This window comes from Nicotiana tomentosiformis, chromosome 1 (assembly GCF_000390325.3).
Source record: "Nicotiana tomentosiformis chromosome 1, ASM39032v3, whole genome shotgun sequence".
Classification (NCBI taxonomy): domain Eukaryota; kingdom Viridiplantae; phylum Streptophyta; class Magnoliopsida; order Solanales; family Solanaceae; genus Nicotiana; species Nicotiana tomentosiformis.
Window position 1 is genome coordinate 590,826 of NC_090812.1, and position 18,198 is coordinate 609,023.

The 18,198-nt window shown below is 37.0% G+C and overlaps 1 protein-coding gene across 1 annotated transcript; it reads left to right on the plus strand.

Moving 5' to 3' along the window:
- The first annotated feature begins 6,516 nt into the window (after positions 1-6,516).
- On the plus strand, positions 6,517-10,330 carry LOC104095307 (zinc finger CCCH domain-containing protein 30-like). The gene is made up of 2 exons (XM_009601408.4): positions 6,517-6,907; positions 7,808-10,330. Exon 2 carries the CDS (start codon positions 7,819-7,821, stop codon positions 9,997-9,999), a length of 2,181 nt encoding a protein of 726 aa, XP_009599703.1. The 5' UTR covers positions 6,517-6,907; positions 7,808-7,818; the 3' UTR covers positions 10,000-10,330.
- The last annotated feature ends 7,868 nt before the right edge of the window (positions 10,331-18,198 follow it).

Here is an 18,198-nt window from a genome sequence, read left to right on the forward strand (position 1 = left end):
ACAACCACATTAATATATTATGGTTAGTTATTGAGTTCCCCGAAAGAAATAACAACTTGTGTATCTTTCCTTAAAAGATGCAATGACTATGTGGTTGCCATATTGATACAAAATATTCATATGTCAATGATATTTCTCCTTGAAGGAGATATTTGTCACAAAATTAGTAGTAGAAATATTAAAATTCTTAATTTTCGTCATTTATAAATTTAGAATTAGCTTTATATTGTTCATTTGATTAGGATTTTCTCTCATGACACCAGAAGTGTCTGAGTAATATTTGGTAGTACAACAAAAGCTCCAAAAGAGCTAATTGTTGTCTAGAAGACACATGACACCAGTAGTGTCTGGTAAATATTAGATTGTGGATAATAAAGGAAGGCTCTCGAAGAGCTTATATACAAATATGTCATCCATATTATATGATTATGGTTAAAACATATGTTGTAGTAAACTTGGAGTTTACTAATACAAATGGCTATCATATTGAGACTATAAATGATCGGAAGATTGAAAATCTTCATGTTTCCACAATCATATGGGATAAATATGTATGTGAGAAGATACTGCCTTACTCTTTAAATTTGTACTACATCATGTATCACAATATACCAGAAGTTTACTAATGCAAAAACAGTCACAGTAAATGAGAAATTTACTGATACAAATGTAGCCACAGTAAATCAAAAGTTTACTGATGCAAAAGTTTATGCCATAATAAACCAGAAGTTTACTTAGAGATAACACATGCCATGATAAACTTGAAGTTTTCATGCCATTTTTTAAATGAGCTATTTGAGAATTCAGATAAGCATATACTGAAGAACTAGAAGATTCTTCAAGAATTCTCTTGTGTTGCTTGTTCTCATAATAACTTGATTATACCAACTAAAGTTGGGACTAAAATTCCCGAATTCTGAAATATATAAAAGGTGAATGTGGGCCCATTCACCTATCATGTGAACCACTTATAGATGCATATATAAGATGGGTACGAGTATGTTTATTACCTGCAGTTTGACATTTGAAATTGTCTTTCTCAATTAAGAGCATAATTTTCAGATTATGAAATCAAGATAGTTCATCTTGATGATGCTAGTTTATATTCAAGTTAGTTTAGCATTGAATACCTTATATTAATGGCTAAATTATTTCTTATAAGAACAAAGTCTCATGTGTTGGTCTAAGATTTTCTAAATTGCATACAACAACACTTATATGCATCAGACCAACAAAATATGATAAGTCCTCCCCTCTCAATTGGTTTAGGATCAGAAAACAAATATTTGTATTATCTAATAACTTTTGATGTGTGGTATATGATTAATTTCTCTACCACAATGCACAAAGATATATTTCCCAAAGAATATTGGGGATATGAGTTAGTTTTTCTAATATTTGGGGGGATGGAATAAAACAGCTGAAAAATATGTTATATGAATCGAATTATCATTAATATGATCCTCGCTTAGAAGATAATTCAAGTCAAATGCTAGAAGCATTTGCTGATCCAAAATTAAATATCATATTTCAGCTACAAATGCTCTTATTAAAATTAAAGTTCTTGAAGGATAGAGTTTACTGTACGCATGAAGCATGGTAGACCAATTGGTTCCAAAGGTAACAATCATTGAAAAGAATATGAGCAAATGATCAAAATAATCATAATAAGGAGGAAATAAGCTCTGGAAGAGCCCACGACATAACATTCATGAAACTCCAGAAGAAGTTCAGGTACTTGAAAATAAAGAAAGTGATGAGATCTCAACAAGTTATGTCGCTTGCGAACTGATACGAAATGATCGTCAACGATATATTTGATACAATATAGTTCACAATATTGTAAAAGATTGTGAGGATCAGACTTGTAGTCCAGACACCTGAAGATTTCATGCCATCTAAATGCAAGTCATAACCTATATGACTCATTTGATTAAGTCTATATGAAGATCCCTGAAGGATTTAAAATGCCTAAAGTATATAGTTCAAAGTATCGTGAAATGTATTCAATCAGATTACAAAGAACTTTGTATGGTTTAAAGCAAATTGGGCGTATGTGGTATAATTGCCTTAGTGAATATTTGCTGAAAGAGGGTTACATAAATGATGTTATTTATCCATGTATTTTTATAAAGAAAATGGCATCAGAATTTGTTATACTTGCTGTTTATGTTAATGACATAAATCTTGTTGGAACTCTAGAAGAGCTCCAAAAGGCAATTGAATATCTTAAGAAAGAATTTGAGATAGAAAGATCTTGGAAAAATAAAACTTTGTCTTGGATTGCAAATTGAACATTTAGCAAACGGGATCTTTATGCATCAATCTGCCTATACAGAAAGGGTTTTAAAACGCTTTTACATGGACAAAGCGCACCCATTGAGTACACCAATGGTTGTTCGATCACTTGAAGTGAATAAGGACCCGTTCCGACCTCCATAAGAGGATGAGGAACTCCTTGGTCCTGAAACACCTTATCTTAGTGCAATTGGTGCACTTATGTATCTTGCTAATGCTACAAGGCCTGACATAGCATTTTCTGTTAATTTACTAGCAAGATATAACTCTTCTCCTACTCGGAGACATTGGAATGAGATTACGCATATTTTGCGATATTTAAAGGGAACTCTTGATATGGGTTTGTTTTATGCTAACAAAGGTAGTGCAGATCTTGTTGGTTATGCAGATGCAGGTTATTTATCTGATCCCCATAAAGCTCGATCTCAAACCGGGTACGTGTTTATATGTGGAGGTACTGTCATATCATGGCGCTCCACAAAGCAGTCAATTGTTGCTACTTCTTCAAATCATGCTGGGATAATAGCTATTTATGAAGCAAGTAAGGAATGCGTATGGTTGAGATCAGTGATTCATTTTATTCAAGAAAAATATGGTTTGGAGTGTGATAAAAGATCCACAATTTTATACGAAGACAATGCTGCATGCATAGCCCAATTGAAGGGAGGATTTATAAAAGGAGATAGAACGAAGCACATTTCACCAAAATTATTCTACACACACGATCTTCAGAAAAATGGTGACATTGATTTGCAGCAAATCCGTTCAAGTGACAATCCGGCAGATTTATTCAATAAATCTTTACCAACTTTAACTTTTAAGAAGATGGTATACAAGATTGGAATGCGGAGACTCAAATATTTGAAATAAGGTTTTCATCAGGGGGAGTAAAATACGCGATGTACTCTTTTTTCCTTACTAAAGTTTTTTCCTACAGAGTTTTCCTTATAAGGTTTTTAACGAGGCAACTAAAAATGCGTATTACTAAATATGTGTACTCTTTTTCCTTCACTAGAATTTTTCCCACTAGGTTTTTCCTAGTAAGGTTTTAACGAGGCACAATATTTTTTAATGAACATCCAAGGGGGAGTGTAATGAAAATAATTATATTGTGGATGTTCATTTATTACTCCGCTATAGATAATCTTCCTGAAGAAGATTATCCATTTAGTACTCTGTTGAAGTTTATCTACAAGCAGCTGATGCAGGCAGGTTGCAAGCAACTCAATGAAATGATTTGCAGCAGCTTCTTATTAAACAGGTAGGTTGCAAGCAGCTCATGCAGACAACTTACAAGCAGCTGATGCAGCCAGGTTGAAAGCAACTCAATGAAATGATTTGCAGTAGCTTCTTATTAAACAGGCAGGTTGCAAGAAGCTCATGCAGACAGCTTACAAGCAGCTAAAGAAAAGACTCGCAGCTGCTTTCTTTCTTCTATAAATAGAAGAGTTTTCAGTTCATTATGAACATAACTTTGAAAGTTGAATAAAATATTAATCTCCCTCTATACTTGTCTTCAGTTTATTTCTTTTATATTTTTTATTTTATAACAACTTATTCACTAAAATATGTGATGGCAATTGATGTAATAAGTTACAAGAGGCAACAAAGATATTGATTAAAGCAGGCCTGACAATTAGGCCTTGAAAATGCCATAAACGTTCCCTTTATTTACTAAACTGTACGATGGCATTAAACGTAATTATATAGAGCAAAAGTGGTAAATATATTTTTGCTAAAGCTCAACGAAGTGCTGTCTGCTTCTGTTGTTCTTAGGCACTTCTTATATAGGAGAATGATTAACAATTATTATTTTCAAGAACTTATAATTTTATTGCTAATGTTTGTTTTATAAGAGATATATTTGAGTATTATCGGAGAAGGTCTAAATATATTTTTGTATTTTTAAAAATATCTAAAAATATTCTCATTATACTATTGAGTTATCTATATCACTGCAGTCATATTTTGGGTTCAAATATACCTCTCATTTAAACGGAGGGGCACGTGTTATCATCTTATTGGCCAATTCTAAATATATCCTAATTAATTAAAAATACCCATTATTCATACCCGAAAATAATTTTATAAAGCAATTTTTTTTTTGTAAAAATTGGAAAAACTGATTTTTGCTTTTACTAAAAACTGAAAAAAATGATTTTTTTTTCATTTTTTACAAAAAAATCTGCTTTAAAAAAACTGAAAAAAACTTTCTAAAATAATATTTTTGTAAAAACTGAAAAATAATTTTCTAAAGCAATTAAAAATGGAAAACAAAAAACCGATTTTTTTTCCAATTTTTAGAAAAACATTGCTTTTAAAAAAAACTGAAAAATAATTTTTAAAGCAATTATTTTTGTAAAAACTAAAAAATAAAAACTGAAAAGCAATTTTCTAAAGCAATAATTTTGTAAAAACTGAAAAAACAAATATTTGTTTTTGTTTTTAGTTAAAAAAAATCAATTTTTTCAGTTTTTAATTGGTTTAGAAAATTATTTTTCAGTTTTGTTATCTAGTTTTTACAAAAACATTGTTTTAAAAAATATTTTTCAGTTTTTTTTGAAGCAAAACTTTTGTAAAAAATGGAAAAAAAATATTTTCGTTTTTTTTCAGTTTTTAGTATAAAAATAATCAGTTTTTTCCAGTTTTTACAAAAAAATAAATTGCTTTATAAAATTATTTTTCGGGTATGGATAATGAGTATTTTTAATTAATTAGGAGATATTTAGAATTGGCCGATGAGACGATGACACGTGTCCCTCCGTTTAAATGAGAGGTATATTTGAACCCAAAGTATGACTGCAGGGGTATAGATAGCCCAATAGTATAACGAGGGATATTCTTAGACCATTTTTTAAAGTACATGGGCATATTTAGACCTTCTCCCGAGTATTATTTATGTTATTTTAAAAAAAAACTTTATCTATTTTACATGGGATACATGTGCAAAGTGCGCACACTTAAAAAGACGAAGGCCCTTAGCGAAATATTATTTGTATGTTTTACCCTTTAAAAATAAAGTTCAACTAGATAAAATAGTCATTAATTTTTATCCTAATATTTAGTACTTTAAAATCGACTAAATTTTGATTATTAAATTATTTTTTATTTGAATTAGGTAGAAAATCTTACAATTTAGGATTTTAAAGTCAATTAAAATTTTACTTCATATAAATATTTTTCTTACTTGAACTATATATGTAATATAATTATAATTCTTCAATGTTAATTTTCATGGATGTATATTCTATTGGGAAAATAATAAATTAATGTGTGTTTCTGGTAATGAAATTAAAGTGAGATATATGGCATTTATATTAAATAATCCAAGTATTAAGTGAGAAAATTAATTTTTTTAAAACGGAAAAAGAAAAAGAAAATGAGAATTGAATATACACCACTGATTTATTCGTAGGTTGCCTCTGTGCCCTTCCAATCCAATGTAGAGATAAGACTGTGTACATCTTACACTCCCGAGATCCCCTTTGTGGGAAATTCTAAGAGCCCGTTTGGACATAAGAATTTTTTCAATTCTTTTCGAAACGTTTTTATTTCTTTCCGAAATCAGTGTTTGGCCATAAAATTTTCAATTTTCACTTGAAAATGAATTTTGAATTTTTTTGAAAATTTGAAAACTCCAAAAAGTTATTTTTCAAAATTGTTACTCAGATCACTTACAAAATTTCAAAACAACCCAAAATTATATTCATGTCCAAATACAACTTTAATTTTTAAATACCATTTTTACTTAGAATTTTTTTTTTTTTTTTTTTTTTTACAATTCTTATGTCCAAACGCCCACTAAGTTTGTTGTTGTTGATTTATTCGTATGTTGTTCCCTTTGCACACTTGTGAAGTTGTGATTAGATTCTATGGGGACGTCCCCGAAAGGACACTTGTGATTAATTTGCTATTTTGTATTGTATCTGGGCAATAAAAGTGAATTTGGAGAAATATGAGGGCCTTTTAGCTAAAGCACCTCTAAATTTTTCTTCTTTTGCCGCGTGTCTGATTATATATCCTTTTCCCTTTTCTTTCGATTTGACTCCAGAATTAACCACAATTGACTATCGCACTCACGTCCGCTCCTCAACTCTATTACCCATCCAACCGGTAACTTTCACCGGCCAAACCCGTCCCCACTCACTCACTTTCAAATATCACTTCGATTTCACTTGACTCTCATTTCCACTTCATTTCATTTCGCGTGAATTTCAACACTATTTCATTTCGCATTTGCATTTCAATTTCAATTACATTTGCATTTCAATTTTATACTTCCCTCTTTTCTCTCTCTCTATTACAGAACTCCGCCTTCAGAGTTCATACTCTGCTTCTCGATCTTTCTCTCTCCTTTCACTTTCTCTCTCATTTCCAATGGAGTATGTACAGAATCACTAATTTATATATTTTTGTAGATATATTACAAACAGAGAGTTTTTGGAGTTTCAATGGAGACGATTAGCTTATGTAGCTTCGGCGATTTTTCATTTACTGCTGTTTTCTCAACTTCTAAGGAGTTTTGAATAATAAACATCTATTTGGAGACTTTGTTGTGGTGGATCTACTTAAACTAACTACAGCTGTTGGATTTGTGCTTTGATTCCTGGTAAGATTTGAGTTGAATGATCGAGATCGAATTTGTGAATATTAGTATTTTAGTTTCCTTTTTTGCTCTTATTTTGTGTTGACTCTGGTTGACTATCTGTGAAATCTGCTGAGATTATGTCAGTAAATTCTAGTTTATAGCTGAAGTATTCTTGCCGAATTCTGCTGATATACTTGGATAACGTTAGGTTGATCTATGTTGTTGCGTTTTTCTATCGTGACAATTTATTATGTAAAGATGTGATCTTTTGAAGTTCTGGAGAGAATATTTTATAAGGATGATCAGCTGTAGAATATATTTGGGTATAAGATGCGATTCTCTTGATATTTTTTCGCTATTGATGTTTGAGTATAAAGGGTTTGCTTTGATGTAGCTGATGAAATGCGTCAAGAAAACCAAAAGATAAGCAATCATACTCTTGTTGTTTTCGATTTTTGCTGAAATAAGTCTATATACTTCAGGATACGTTGAAGTTGGTAAATTATTCGTCGTTTTTTTCTTCTTTATCCCCGTTTTAGCGAAAAAGAGCATATTTTGTCTATTTAAGGGGCTGGTGTATTGTCATATCTCTATATTCATTAGCTTCTGAGAGGGTTAGGTGCTTTTTGGTGTACCTACTATGGCTATTTTCCTGTTATCTTTTCCCATTATCTTTTTACCCTTCGTCTCCAAACCCTTAAATTTGGGGTTCAGTTCGATAGATTTTCTCTGGTGTTTTAGGAAGATTCAAGTTGTTTGATGCTGTCAGTCTGGTGGATTCTTGAATTAGATTTTTAATGGTATTCGATTTGTTTTAATCTGTTTATGAAATCCATCTGATTCTAGAAATATGATGCTTGAAGTTTTTACTTAATTTGTTGTTGAAATCTTCTTTCTAATTCTGTGTGTTTTGACTTGCAGTTGGCTGAAGCATGTGCACTGGCCCAGAAAGACCCAATTCTAGTTCATCTACCAACCAATCCATTACTGATTCTAAATCTAGTATGAAGGGTATTACTAAACTCACGGTTGAGACTGAAGATTCCTTTTCTAGTTTGCTTGAACTTGCTGCAAATAATGATCTTGAAGGTTTTAAAAGATCTGTTGAGCGCGGTGCTTCTGCTATTGATGAGGCGGGCCTATGGTTGGTTCGCAAGAAAGGCGCAAAGCAGATTGTTAATGAGGAAAGAACTCCTTTAATGGTAGCAGCCACATATGGAAGCTTAGATGTTTTGAAATTGATTATCTCTAATCCAGTGGTTGATGTTAATCGTGCTTGTGGTCCTAACAAGTGCACAGCTCTTCACTGTGCAACATCTGGCGGTTCTGTCAATGCTGTTGATGCAGTTAAGTTGCTGCTATCAGCTGGTGCCGATCCTAATATTGAGGATTCTAATGGTCAGCGGCCAGCGGATGTGATTGTTGTTCCTCCAAAGCTTCATGGTGCTAGAGCTTCTCTTGAAGAACTGCTTCTGAAAAATTCATCTGATGGTTCAGTTGGTGAGTGCAAATTGAGAGTATCTGTCACTACTTCAAATGGATCCTCTCCCATTCTATCCTCATCACCAGAGAATGGATCTCCATTTTCACCATCCGATTCCTTGTGTTCCCCTATGGCATCAAAGTTCAGTGATATCCCTGCTAATTCTGCACCAGAGAAAAAAGAATATCCAATAGATCCATCTCTCCCTGATATCAAGAATAGTATCTATTCGACGGATGAGTTCCGCATGTTCTCTTTCAAAGTCCGGCCTTGTTCTAGGGCCTATTCTCATGACTGGACAGAGTGCCCATTTGTCCACCCAGGGGAGAACGCTCGCAGAAGAGATCCAAGGAAGTACCATTATAGCTGTGTGCCTTGTCCTGAATTTCGCAAGGGTGCATGCCGGCGGGGTGATATGTGTGAATATGCTCATGGGGTGTTTGAGTGCTGGCTGCACCCTGCTCAGTACCGAACGCGCCTGTGCAAGGATGGTACAAGTTGTGCAAGGCGAGTCTGCTTTTTTGCCCATACTACTGAGGAGCTTAGGCCCTTGTATGTTTCTACTGGATCTGCAGTTCCATCTCCTCGGTCAGCTGCTTCTGCAGCTACTGTGATGGACATGGCTGCAGCACTGAACCTTTTTCCTGGCTCGCCCTCAGCACACTCTGTCATGTCTCCTCCTGCTTTCAACCAACCCATGTCCCCTACTGCCAATGGAATGTCTCATCCGTCTGCACCATGGCCTCAGCCAAATGTTCCCGCTCTTCATCTACCTGGAAGCAATCTACAGTCCAGCCGCCTGAGGTCTTCCCTTAGTGCACGTGACATTCCGCCCGAGGATTTCAGCATGTTGCATGATTTTGATGCACAGCAACTAGTTCTGAATGACATGGCTTGTTATTCACAGCCACATCCTAACTCTTTGAACCGATCTGGTCGGTCCAATACACTAACTCCTTCAAATCTTGAAGAGCTATTTTCTGCCGAGATTACCTCTTCTCCGCGGTATTCTGATCAGGCAGCGGCTTCTGGTGTTTTCTCCCCATCACATAAGTCGGCTTTCTTTAATCAGTTCCAACAACAGCAGAGCATGCTTTCCCCAATTAACACTAATGTCTTTTCTCCGAAAAACATGGAGCATCCTCTTTTGCAGGCTTCTTTTGGTGTTTCATCACCTGGAAGGATGTCCCCAAGAAGCATGGAGCCCATCTCACCTATGAGCGCTCGCCTTTCAGCATTTGCGCAGCGTGAGAAGCAGCAACAGCTGCGCAGCCTCAGCTCCCGTGATCTTGGTTCCAATAATGCCTCCATTGTTGGATCTCCAGTAGGTAATTCTTGGTCGAATTGGGGCTCTCCCACTGGAAAGGTTGACTGGTCTGTGAATGGAAGTGGAGTTGGACGCATGCGCCGATCATCTTCTTTTGAGCAGCTCAACAATGGAGAGGAGCCTGATCTATCATGGGTGCAATCTCTTGTCAAGGAATCACCATCTGAGATGAAAGAGAAGCAGGCAGCTCCCATTTCGGGTACTGTGCCATCTGGTGAGAGTCTGAGCAAAGTTGATTCAGTTGATCATTCAGTTTTAGGAGCTTGGCTCGAGCAGATGCAACTTGATCAGCTTGTAGCATAGCGAGACAACGATTAATTCATTATCGCATTTAGCCAAACAAATCAAATTCATAGGGTAGTATATATTATTTTGGTGGGTACAACTTTTTGTTGATGGGGGAGGCAAGTTGGGAGAAGCAGGGAAAAAAATCTAGGGAGGAAGGCAAGCATAACTTTCCAAATATGTTTCTATTCAATTCTAATCGTTCATTTGTTTACAGCAAGAGTTTCAAGTTGTCTGGGCTGTATTAAAGAAAACTCAGTCCAGGTTTGTTGAATTCATCCTTGTATTTTTCCATAATCCTAGGACTATTTTTTGTTCCCAAATGAAACTATGTAGCCTTACAGTTTTATTTCCCCGCTTCTTTATTCTCCTGAACAAAGCACCATTAACATTTTCAAGGTGTCTCTAGTTCGGATTTCTGGTGTTTGGGAAGGAATGGTATTTCTTTGTCTTTGATGATGTAAAACACAGCAAAATTGTTTACTATTGTTTCATTTCAATAAAGTAGTACTTTTTAATTAACGCATTGCATGATTTGTATATATTACTACTCTCCATTACATTATCATACCATCTGCTCTACCCACTCATTAAAGAATGGCTTTTAGATTGTGGAGTAAATGAGGTGGGTATGGTCCAACATGTGGATGTTGATTGGTATTTGAGGATAAAATTCTAGAGTTCTCCAAACATAGGTTGCATCTTTAGATGGTGACAAGGGTTGATATTTTTCTTTTTTCTTTAGTTAATTTTTTTTTCAAGACTTCTAAATTTTGGGCTAAAATAGTAAATGATGACAGCCACTGACCTAGTCATCAAATGGCATTGAGGAAAAGTGGTGGGTGAAGTTGGGCAGAATTATTTAGTTGTGGGGTTGGGTGTTGGGGTGTTGCTATTGACGGAGTCTTCCATTTTTGATAGTGAAATGTGGAGACAAGAAATGGGACCTTTGCCTTGAATGGTCGGCAAATAAACAAATGATCTCTACCTATTCGTTATAGTCCAGAAAAATAGCCTTGTAGTAGTTGGAAACTTGTTAAACATCCTAAATATAAAGGACAAAAGAGGTGCATGGCATGTTTTATGCAAAAAAGATGAAAGGGAAGCTCACTTGGGTTCGCCACGTCTCAAAATCTGGTAGGATGCGGCATAGTTTCTTTTTTTAGTTTATATTATCTCTCTAATAATATTATTTCACGCAATTTTACTAAATATACATATATATTATATATATAATTTTTATATATTTAATATATTATATTATTGTTTGAAGTCCTCTAGTGAAACATTGTTCGATTTTTTCTCTTTAAAAATAAATTTTATATTAGACAAAATTGTACTACCTCTGTTCTAGGTTATATATCCTTTTCAAATAAAATGATCTTTTTTTAAATTTAAAAATGATTTAACTTATGTTTTCAATTATATACTCAATTATAGCCACGCAGATGTTATACCTTATTTAGAATCAGAAATTTTAGAAGTCTTTAGACTGCGTCAAGTCAAATATGCTCATATAAATTGAAACAAAGGGAAAAAATAGGGGAGTATTTTACAGGAGTTTTAACCTTGGAGGTATGAGTTGTAGTGCTGGTGTGATCGCGGTTGATCTTGCCAAGGACTTGTTGCAAGTGCACAGGAATACCTGTGCTGTTGGTAGTGAGAAGATTACTCAGAATTGGTATCTTTGTAATAAGAAGTCTATGTTGAGATCGACTTGTTTGTTTAGAGTCGGAGGTGCTGTTGTTCTGCTGTCTAACGAGTCTGTGGGTAGAAGAATGGGGAAATATAAGCATGTTCATGCTGTTAGAACACATCGGGAGATTGATGACTAAGGCGTTTCGTTTGTGTTTACCAAGAAGAGGATGATGCTGGGAAAACTGGGTTTTTTTTCTCGAGAGGTTGTATAAGGTAAAATTGGTTTATATCAAATGATAGAATGGTAGTATGACACGTGAAACGTGAGACAGACAGAAGATCAATCAAGTAAAAACCAATACCGGAAACAATAGCTGCAGTTGGCATCGGATAAACCCCGAAGGGAGCACAATCGTCGTGAACGGATCCAATGTTTGCCACCGGATGTCATTCAATGAAAATAACATTAAATAGTCAGCCGTTGCAGAGAATATTTGCATTCATGGCCTGCCGTTACATATCATCAATGGCCTCTTTATTATCATTTAAGAAGGGCTTGACCTAAGATCTTGTTTCCCTAGGTATAACTATAAATAGTAGACTTAACAACCATTATAAGACACAAAATCTTTGGCAAAACTTATGCTATATTTCATTCTGAAGCTAAATAAAATAATTTTATCTACTCTTTACACTGTTTTATTTCTGTCCTCGGAGGCATTGCTCCCAGAATAAGGCTCGTCATTTCCTTCGATTTTAATCGCTAAGTCTTATTTTTAGTCTAGTTTATTTATCATTTTGGATCAAATCAGTTCGCTTGTCTATAAACCACGTAACAAATTCAACTGTACCGTTTTATGGGTAAACAATTTCGGTTTGGCACCTACCGGGGGCTTAGACAGTTGCATAATTGGGTTGATCCTTGCATTTATTACTAACTCGTTTGATTCTTTGTTCCTTAGCGAGAAATTGAAAATGGCAGCTAACGATATCAACATCGCACACAACGTTGAGGCACATAAAAATCTGCCTCAACACGAGGATTCAATCAGTGACACCCGCAACGAGGGGGACAGGGCGATTCCGGTCCATGGAGGATAGTACCCTCGATATGTGCGGGAGCCAACTCCCGATGACACGAAAGATTAACATGTTGCGAAAACTGTAAGGATCCTAAAGGAGCAACAAAAAGCCATCATAGGCCACCTCTCAAGGCACGATGAAGTGGAATTGAAGCAAGCGTTATCACACGCTTCCAACAACGCAAACGGAAGAGGCACGATTCCTCCCGACGTTCCTATAAATCAGGCGGCTCAAAGAGTTGATATCAATACCCCGAGGGGTGAGATCGGCTTCGACGATGCCGGGGGAGGGGGGATCGGTCGCGAATCCTATAATAATAATGGTAATGACTCCTTTGAGATTTATGAGGTAAATGAACGAGCGGATGAATCCGAACACGAAGAAATTTCACGCCCGAATGGATCAGATTCCGGGCGCACCGCCAGTTTTGAAGGGTCCGAATTCGAAAAGTATACTCAACTGCCGTTCAAACCAAGCACAACACCGGAGTTAATTCCGAAGAGGTTCAAGATGCCGGGCATACCGAAGTACGATGAGACTTTAGATCCTCAGGAGCACATCACGACTTATACGACGGCGGTGAAAGGGAAAGATTTGGCTCAACATGAGATCGAGTCGGTCCTACTGAAGGAGTTTGGTGAAACCCTCACGAAGGGGGCCTTGACATGGTACTCACTCTTACCCTAGCATTCATTAGATTCTTTTGAAATGCTCGTAGACTCGTTCATTAAGGCCTACGCCGGGGCCAGAAAGGTCTAAGCTAGGAAGGCGGACATATTCAGGATCGCACAAGGTGAGTCCGAGCTGCTGCGTGAATTTGTGATCAGATTGCAGAAAAAGAGGATGCTGCTACCGACCATACCAGACGAGTGGGCAGCGGAGGCATTCAAAAAGGGTTTGAACCCGAGAAGCTCTGATGCCTCCCGAAAGCTGAATGAAAGCTTGCTCGAGTTCCAGGCGACCATATGGGCGGATGTTCATAACTGCTATGAGTCCAAAATAAGGATAGAAAATGATCAGCTCGGGTTCTCGACATCAACCAAGGGATGGACTGAGACAAGAACCAGGATAAATTCAAAGGTGATTTCGGTGCAGACCGACAATCTTCTAAAGACTGTTTGTTGCCTTACGACAGAGCCGAGGGGCGTGGAAACAAAGGGTTTTGGTCCTCGGACAGGTTCACTCCTGATAGAAGAACTGACCATAGCCGGAACAACCAATCGTTGCAAGAAAAATAGGTATCGGGGACCCGAAATTCTACATATCCCAGGTTGTCAGATTACAATTTCAACATCAGCATAATGGAGTTGGTATCGGCAATGAGAAATATCAAAGAAGCGGGATTCCTGAAGCCAATCAGATCCAATCCCAGCCAGAGGGATCCTAACTTATAGTGTGAGTATTATGGGACTCACGACTATAGAACTGGGGACTGCCGATATCTGCGCGAGGAGATCACAATGTTGTCGAAAAATGACCATCTCAGGGAGTTCTTGAGCGACCGAGCCAAGAACAATTATGGCCATAGCCGGGACAACGCACAACCCTCGAAGATAAGAGAAGATCCTCCTCGGTTGACAATCAACATGATTTTCAGAGGGAATGAAATCAATGGTGTAACCTTCTCGGCGGCCGAGAAGACAAAGGTATTGATGTCTATTCTATAGATATTTGTCAAGAGATTCCTAGAAGTCACCGAAGACGACATTACTTTCACAGAGGAAGACACCGACGAACTTCTTCTGCCACATAACAATGCTATGGTAATCTCTCTCAATATCTTAGATTTTAAGATTAAGCATATTTTGGTTGACCAAGAAGTTCTGCCAACATCATTCAATGAAGAGTACTGGAGCAAGCGAAGTTAACTGGAAGCATCATTCCGACAACAAAGCTCCTCGCCAGGTTCAACTTAGCGAGTGTGACAACCCAAGGAGAGATCCTGCTACCCACAAACGCCGAAGGCGACATGGGCTACAACATAATTCTTGGAAGACTATGGTTACATGAGATGAGGGCCGTACCATCAACATATCACTAACTGCTGAAATTCCCGACCCCGAAGGGAATCAAGCGGAAAAGAGGAGATCAACCAACAACAAGTGAAATGAATGCAATATTAATTTCCAGTAGTAAAGGGAAGGATCCCAGCAAATAGCAATTACAAGAATCGACGCCTGCTCCCGTGCCAAGTGAAGATGATAAAGGTGAGGAGTCGTCGGAATCCCACCAGGTACCGAGATACTTTCAAGTACCGAAAGAGACAAACGCGACCAAATCCACTGCAGAAGAGCTCGAGCAAGTGGCTTTGTTCGAGGAATTCTTGGAGAGGAAGTTTCACCTAGGAACATGACTCACTGTCGAAGTTAGGTATGGATTTATTAATTTCCTTAATGCTAACGTTGATTGTTTTGCATGGTCGCACTCGAATATGACAGGTATCCCGCTAGAGGTGGTCGTGCACAAGCTAAGCCTGGACCCAAGCTTTCTTCCGGAAAGGCAAAAGAAACGCCCAATAGCCGAGGTCAGAAACATATTTGTTAAGGAAGAGGTAACTTGACTACTTGGAATCGGTTGAATCCGGGAGATAAAGTATCCTGAGTGGTTAACTAATGTAGTTGTGGTTGCAAAAAAGAATAACAAATTCGAATGTGCGTAGATTATAAAGAATTGAATAATGCATGCCCTAAAGACTCGTTCCCATTGCCAAATATTTACCAAATGATTGATGTAATGACCGGGCATGAGTTAATGAGTTTCCTCGATGCCTATTCCGGGTACAACCAAATCAAGATGAACCTGAAGGATCAGGAAAAAACTTCTTTCATAATGAACTTTGGTACATATTGTTATAATGTGATTAGGGTTGGGCATCGGTTGGTTCGGATCGGTTATGAATATTATCGGTTTAGCTTAACGATTATCGGTTTATAAATATGATAAACCGATAACCAAACCGACAAGATATTAGTTGTCAATCATTATTGGTTAATCGGTTATCGATTATTATTGGTTCGGTTATCGGTTTACCCTATAAGATAACTCAATCTAGAGTTAAGCAAAAAAGAGAAGAGTAAAACAGTTTTAAAACTCGTTTCTGGCCACAACTAAAATAGTTTTATAAGATAGTTTTATATCGGTTCTGGACACAACTAATATTTGAAGCTTCTGCTTGGAGAAACTAATTCAATTTGGTGAGAGTTGTAAAACAGTTTCACTTCAATACTAATGTAATAAATGGAAACCTTACTATTGGTATTGAAACAATCTGACAACATTTCCGGTTTCCAACACTATTGGTGCTGCTTCAACTTTCCAGTTTCCAACACTACATTGAAGTAATATTCAATCAAACATAATGTTGCTACTACAACTTTCAACATATTCAACAAAGAATCTGCAACACTACATTGAAGTAATATTCAATCAAACATAATGTTGCTGCTACAACTTTCAACATATTCAACAAAGAACCTGCAACAAACATAATCAAACACTTTGTGATATTTTTCTCAATATGAATGTCATGTATAGCATATATAGAAGTTTAATTTATGGAAGTTTTGTATACTCAAGGTATCTTTGTGATTATTTAGGCATAGGTTCTTTCTTCTCTGTCATTCACTTAATAAACGATTGAATCAACTGAAGATGAAGATGAAGGCAACTGAAGATGAAGATGAAGCAACTAAAAACTTACACGAAGAATGAAGATGAAGCTGAAGAATGCGATTGAGAAATGTAAACTTTGAAGCAACCGAAGAGTGAAGAGTCTGAAGAATACAGCTGAGGCTGAGAAAGAATAGGAAAGACCGAAAGAATGAAGCCCTAGCATATTTGCATATGTATATACTTAAGGGTAAGGTAGTAATTTCGTTAATCCTTATTGGGTTCTCGATTAACCCATTAATAGAATTGCCAAACTGAGGCCAGAACCGATAACCCAATAGTGAAAACATTCTAAACCGTTACCGAACAGTTAACACAATAACCCAATACCGATAACTCAATAAATAATTAACGGTTTGGGTTGTCAGTTTTACTCGATAAATGCCCAGCCCTAAATGTGATGCCCTTCAATCTTAAAAATGACGGAGCCACTTATTAGAGGCTCATGAATAAGTTGTTCGAAAAGAAAATAGGTAAAACAATGGAAGTGTACATAGATGGCATGTTGGTCAAGTATTTGAATGCAAGTGATCATTTAAAGCCCCTCTAAGAGACCTTTGATATCTCGAGGAAGCATAACATGAAGCTCAATCCGAAAACAATATGTGTTCGGGGTTGGCTCCGATAAGTTCTTGGGTTTCTTGGTATCACAGAGAGAGATCGAGGTAAACCCCGATAAAATCAAATCCATCGAAGTCATCCGGATCAGCTTACAAGTGTAAAAGAAGTATAGAGATTGACCGGGAGATTGACCGCTTTAAGTAGGTTCATCTCTCGATCCTTAGTAAAATGTCAGCACTTCTGAAGAAGAAGAACAATTTCGAATGGACTCTGGAGTGCCAACATGCCTTGAAAGACCTAAAACGTTATCTATCAATCCTGCCTCTACTATTAAAATAGGGGAAAGTGAACAACTGCTAATATACCTAGCGGTCTCGGAAGTAACGGTAAGTGCCGTTCTAGTCCGGGAGGATGAAGGTACGCAATTTCCTGTCTACTACGTTAGTAAAATTTTGTCAAGAGCGGAGACTCGTTATCCGCACCTCAAAAAGTTGACCTTAGCTCTCGTAGTCGCCTCTAAAAAACTTAGGCCTTATTTTCAGTGCCACCCGATACTCGTTGTGATAACCTTCCCTTGCGGAATGTTCTTCGCAAGGCTAAATTGTCAGGCCGGTTGGCCAAATGGGCAGTTGAAATTAGTGTGTTCGATATTGAATACAAGCCTAGGTTTGCGATCAAATCATAAGTCTTGGCCGACTTTGTGGCCGATTGCAGTCCTGGGTTATTACAGTTGGCTGCTAAAGAAGCGATGTTGGTGTCGGAAACGGCATCAGGAGTTTGGACCTTGTTCACAGAAGGAGCTTTCAATGTGAAAGGGTCCGGTGTCGGGGTGGTTCTAATCACACCCTTGGGGGAAACCCTGAGGCATGCCATTAAAACTGTTCCGTTAACTAACAATAAAACTGAGTATGAGGCTTTGGTTGCAGGACTCGAATTGGCCTGGGGACTTGGCTCCGAGGTCACAAAGATCGACTGTGATTCCCAGCTAGTAGTAAACCAAGTGTACGGGATTTTCGACATAAAGGAGGAACACATGCAACAATATGTTGTTAAAGTTAAAACTTTGCTTGCATAATTCAGGGAGTGGTCGATCACACACCTCTAGAGGGAAGAAAATATAGAAGCAGATACGTTGGCCAATTTGGGGTCGCCCACAAAAATGAAAGGATCTCACTCCGGCACTGTCGTTCAACTTATGCATTCGGTGCTAGATGTGGACGGTTATTGCGAAGTAAATACAACCGACTTGGTTTGGGACTAGAGGAA

What these genes read in the sequence shown, in the direction of transcription:
- LOC104095307 (XM_009601408.4), top strand. Translation starts at nt 7,819, where the DNA reads ATGTGCACTGGCCCAGAAAGACCCAATTCTAGTTCATCTACCAACCAA.